Source organism: Mandrillus leucophaeus, unplaced genomic scaffold, assembly GCF_000951045.1.
Source record: "Mandrillus leucophaeus isolate KB7577 unplaced genomic scaffold, Mleu.le_1.0 Scaffold363, whole genome shotgun sequence".
Taxonomy (NCBI): Eukaryota; Metazoa; Chordata; class Mammalia; order Primates; family Cercopithecidae; genus Mandrillus; species Mandrillus leucophaeus.
In genome coordinates this window covers 964,165-969,825 of record NW_012103843.1, presented here as the reverse complement: position 1 = coordinate 969,825, position 5,661 = coordinate 964,165, and the positions used below count along the sequence as shown (strand labels likewise).

General features: G+C 48.6%; 1 protein-coding gene across 1 annotated transcript in view; it reads right to left on the bottom strand.

Moving 5' to 3' along the window:
* The window catches only part of COL4A2 (collagen, type IV, alpha 2), a 220,499-nt gene that overhangs the window by 12,618 nt on the left and 202,220 nt on the right, over window positions 1–5,661 (bottom strand). The window contains exon 40 of the mRNA XM_011989799.1: window positions 4,101–4,304. Within this exon, the coding sequence (XP_011845189.1) occupies window positions 4,101–4,304 (204 nt within the window). The remainder of the gene's footprint in view (window positions 1–4,100; window positions 4,305–5,661) is intronic.

Sequence of the window (5,661 nt, the reverse complement as noted above, 5' to 3'; positions counted from 1 at the left end):
GGTGAGTAACGAGAACCAACAGTTTTTGGGTCAAAGATTGGAGCTCTTTGGCACTAGTAGGGGAGTAAGAGAGAAATGGCCACATAAGGAAATCTGTGGAAATTCCACTCCTTCCTGTGCTGTCAGCCAACAAGACACTAATGGAGCTTTATGTGCTGTAGGGCAGTGGTGGGTAGAAATCAGTGTGGACCTAAGTCTGGGCGGATTAAGTCTACTTTCTCTCCTAACCACCTGCAGTCTTTTGTTTTTCCGGAAGGGCTGGGGACCAACATTAGTATTAGAACCCTGCAAAATGTCCGAATGTCCAAGTGGGCAAGGAGAGCATCATTTCCGCTCTGCAGGAGAGTGAGCTGGGCCAAACAGTGCAAATCTAGAAAAATGAGAAAACATAGCAGCAGTGGTTTTCTGTTTCCTCTCTGACTTTACGACTAATCTATACCCATCAGTAGCAGGAAGAGATTTTCCCTTTGGAAGATCCTGGTATCTATTATCCATCCCATGGGAAAGGATTCCATTCATGCGTGCTTCCAAGTAGGACAAAACAAACAGCAGGAGAAATATTGAGAGAGGTGAGGCTTGTCTCACAAATCACAAACATGCAAGTGGGTTCATTAGCCCTGAGGGCATGAGTGAGCCACCATCTGTGGTTTGATATAAAATGACACCAATTGAACTGCTTCTAGCTATTGTCACAAACTCCCCGAAACAGATGGTGAGTGTCAGTAAATAATGGCCGACTCCTGAGTTAGATGATCCAGTGCAATCCCCAGACTGGCAGATTCCCACGAAAACATAATTAACTTAACTGCAGTGATGAGGACTCTGTTAATGAGAACATTTAGCAAACATGAGTCAGTTTGCTGGAATCTAGATGAAAACCACCAAGATTTCTCAGTAGCCCCCACGGATCGTCCTAAGTACTGACATAAAAAAGTCTAACAGGGGTTCCATGAAGGGCCATGTTGCGTGACTCAAGGCCAAATCAGGAACTGATGCTTGAATGTCAGCTGCAGACACAGGTGAGGCTGCAAATTCTAGCTTCAGTGAACTGTGATATGGTTTGGCTGTATCCCCACCCAAATCTCATCTTGACTTGTAGTTTCCATAATCCACACATGTCGTAGGAGGGATCTGGTGGGAAGTAATTGAATCATGCGGGTGGCTATCATCATGCTGTTCTCCTGATAGTGAGTTCCCACGAGATCCGATGGTTTTATAAGGGGCTTCCCCCCACCCTTTACTTGGCACTTCTCTCTCCTACTGCTAGTGAAGAAGGACGTGTTTGCTTCCCCCTCTGCCATGATTGTGAGTTTCCTGAGGCCTCCCCAGCCATGCAGAACTGTCAGTCAATTAAACCTCTTTCCTTTATACATTACCCAGTCTCTGGTATTTCTTCAAAGCAGCATGAGAATGAACTAACACAAATGAGATGCAACTCATGCAAAGGAAGATAATGGATTCAAATTATTCCCATATTTTCAGAGAAGAGTGTGTATCCTGAATGACATTGTATCAGTGTGTGAACATCATCATGGAAAGTCGTCTTTCCCTCATCACTAGCCAGAGGCAGTGGCCTCATATGCCAAGGCCCAGTGGCACTGGGCAGTGTCTGCTCTGGTCTCCAGGACCTGCTCTGAAGTCATCAGCTCATGGGCCCACTGTGATGTTCGTGCAGGTCGAGGGTGGGGGCATGGCTTATAAAAGTCAATATGCCTCACGGTGGCTTGGAAGCCGGGGACACCGTCCAGGTCCCTGGGATGGAATGCAGGGAGTGCCACAGGAGGTCACATAGAGTTTAGATAAATGGGTCCCACACAGATCAAATGTGTAATAAGGCCATCAATGTTACCTTAGGGGTGTTCCGAGCTACATATAACGCTCCACTGATGTCAGAAACTTATCCTACAATTTCACAATATTCTTCTCCAACAAGTATTTGTTGAGCACTCACTCAGGGACAAGCATTTTGCTGAGGTGTAAGTGGAAAATAAATGAGGTAAATTTCTGCCCTTGGGGATGGAAATCTTAATTTTTTTTTTGTGGTCAAGTACAGGGCCTGAACATCATGCTGTGTGAATCAAACTTTAAAAATGCATGGTCATGCGAAATGCCAGCAGCTGTGCTCTGTGACCCCCCTCTACGGCCCACTGTGTGCACCCTGTCGAAATCCCATCTCAGTTTCCTCCGCCCCTCCCTGTGCCGGATCTCCTCTCCACATCTCCTGGCCAAGCCTTCCCCATTGCTGAGTTCCCAGATGGCTTTCAGGTGACTGACTGGTAAAGTGATCATCATGACACTCTGAAAACAATGCTGTTTCGAGGCCTTTAAAAATAGCAGACATTTATTGCTGGCCTCCTGTGTGCAAGAGCTTTGCCTGTAGTATCTCATTGTATCCTCCCAACACTCACAAGCGCATTTTTATTCTCATTTTACAGACAACGCCAGAGACATTCAATACCATGGCCAAGGTCCCATGGTGAAAATATGGCGCATGTGAGATGCAGAACAGGAACCCAACAGGTGTCTGATTTAAAGGTCATGGGCACGGTCAACTCTACTGTTGGGCTCCTGGGAGGCTTATGCTGGTGGACTGATCCTAGATCGTCACCCTTGACTGAGGCTGTGCTGGTGGACTGACCTAGATCCTCAGTCCTGAGTGGAGGTTGTGCTGGTGGACTGTCCTAGATCCTTACCCCTGACTGAGGCTGTGCTGGTGGAGTCACCTTAGATCCTCACTCCTGGGTGGAGCTTCTGCTGGTGCGCTGACCCTAGATCCTCACCCCTGACTGAGGCTGTGCTGATGGACTGACCTTAGATTCTTACTCCTGAGTGGAGCTTGTGCTAGTGCGCTGACCCTAGATCCTCACCCCTGACTGAGGCTGTGCTGGTGGAGTCACCTTAGATCCTCACTCCTGGGTGGAGCTTCTGCTGGTGCGCTGACCCTAGATCCTCATCCCTGACTGAGGTTGTGCTAGTGGACTGACCCTAGATCCGCAACTCTGACTGAGGCTGTGCTGGTGGACTGACCCTAGATCCTCAACTCTGACTGAGGTTGTGTTGGTGGACTGACCCTAGATCCCCATCCCTGGCTGAGGCTGTGCTGGTGTACTGTCCTGGATCCTCACCCTGACTAGGGCTCTGGCAGCACCATGCAGCCTCCCAGGATAGTCTGGCTCCTGTTGGCAGCACCCCTCCTCTTTCTCCTATCTTCAGATCAGTGCTGTGGAGCTCTGAGGCTAGGGGATTCCGGAGTTTCTAGCTCTTGATGAGGGGAGAGGGCAGGCAGCAGATCCTGGAGAGTCAGATGTGATCTGCAAGCCTTGAGATATCCCTGCACCCCAGGAAAAGTCAGGGTTGCTGGCCTCCTTGGTTCTGACTTCCTTTCCTGTGAGTGTCTGGTTCTAGCTTCACGGGGAGTTGGCACTAGAAAAACTCAGGCTTTTGTGCAGGGAAGCCAGAGTTTTTGTTCCCACCATGGAGCCCAGGGTGCCCAGACTGTCCGTCCAGGTGTGCTGCCCCGCTCCCATACCTGAGCCAGGAGATGCACCTGGTCGGGCTGGTGAGGTGGGTGGGGTGGGGGAGAGGCCCACTGATCTCAGAAACAGACTCTGGGGTTGTGGGCTCATGCACAACGAGACCACAACACCCTTAGCACACTGGTTCCCAGGAAGGTCCTGGTTTCTGTTTTTATTTAGGAGTGTTTCTCACTGCCATTTAGACTTGAGCCCACCTTGACTGGTGAGCAGGGAGGCTATGGGGTGGGAAGACAGGTTTCTGGTTATTTCCTACCCAAGTATGGTTCAGCGTGGCTCTGCTGGGAGGTTTAATGCATTTATTTATTCGCGCATTCACTACCCAGAGTGCTTGTTATGGCAAGGCCTGTGCCAGTGCCCCGGGCACACGGAGGGATCTGACGGGGTCTCTAGGCCAGGGAGCTTATCAGTTACTCCTCGCGATGGCTGGTCAGTGCCTCACCAACACAGATGGGAAGAAATAAATTGCCTAACAAACTAAGACTAGCTGACAGGTTCTGCAACAGGTAGTCCTCCCCAGAAAAACCAGCTCTTTCCTGCACTTCTGAGCAGCCTCTCCCACCCCACAGACACTCCATGGCCCCACCTCTGGGTGGGTTCTGCTTATGGGGACAGCAATGTTGGCTTTGGAATGTGTGGCCTCACCTGGTGCTCCTTGCTGTCCTTTCTGTCCTGGGACTCCCACAGGGCCTGGAAGGGTGTTGGCGTCTCCTGGGTCGCCTCTGTCCCCAGGAGGGCCTGGGAAGCCTGGGTCTCCGTGGATGTCGGCACCTGTGGAAGAGTTATAACAGCAGCTGAGGTCGGTGTTTCCAACCATACAGCTGACTTTCCTAAGGGAAAGAACAGCTCGGGGTGCCTCAAAAGCAGAGAAACAGAGGCAGCCACGGCGATTTCAGCTTGCATTACAGTGTATGGCCTCCAGGTCGCAGGAGCTGAGATTTGGAAGGGATCTTACAGAGATCACAGTGGAAGCCCTTGGCTTTATGGATAAGAGGATCGAGGCCCATCAGAGGGTCCAATTTCACAGAAACAGTGGGTCAAGGAGCTGGGACCCCTCCTGGGCCTCTTGGCTCCTGGGGGCTGCTCTTCAGGCTATGCTTAATTATGTTTTCAAAGTAAACACTGTCTGAAGTCTTCCCCGTTCTCATAACAGGTGTTCATCGCCATCGTGGCAGGAAACAGCAAGACAACTTGACTAGCATCTCCCGCCGCTTGACCACTGGAACTGGAATGGAGTGTTAATGACGCAGGAGTGCGTGAATTTACATGTCATATACACACATACAAATTCACCTGTAGACAGGGCGATATTTGGTTATATGAAACGTCTACAAAGAGCACATTCTAAAAGCAGCTTTAGGATTATGGGTGCTTTTCTCCCTCTTAAATGTGTTAATTTTTAAATGTGTTTAAATGTGTTAATTTTTTTTCTCCACTGAACATAAATAATTTGTATACATTGAAAAGAAAACAAGGTTATCTTTTGAAAAAAAGACACAATCAATAATAAAATGATTCCCCACTTAGTGCCTGATGTCCTTCAAATGTTATTTTATTAGTCCTATAATAGATTACAAAATTAAATGAAAAGAGAAGGACATTAAGATTTAGGGTGAAAATAGCTGAATTTAAAATAAAGAAGTTTCAAGAAGCTGCCAGGCCTTCCTGTACTATTGCTATGTCAGCTTCTTGGGGAGGACAGGGTTAAAGGGAGGCCTTCTGTGGGAAAGCCTGATGATCCTTGTGATGAATAAATCGACATCCAGATGCTGTTATTACATCCTGGAAGGGCTCAGGATGGAAACCTTATTCTGCCATTGGCTGTTGGAAATAATGAAGCTTTATATCCCCTTCAGGGAAAAAAATGTGCTACAATAGTTTATAAAATAAGCCAGAAAATGCTATGAAAGGTGTCAGTTTCTTTTTCCTGTGGAGTAAGAAGCCCTTGGTTTGCTATCGCTATGGACTGATGGTGTCATTCTCCCCAGCCCCAAAGTTCATAAGTGGAAGCCCTAACTCCAGTGTGATGGCATTTGAAGGGGGGGCCTTTGGGAGGTAATTAGGGTTACGCCGTAAGGTCATGAGGATGGGGCCCCAAGATGGGGTTACTGCCCTTATAAGAAGTGAC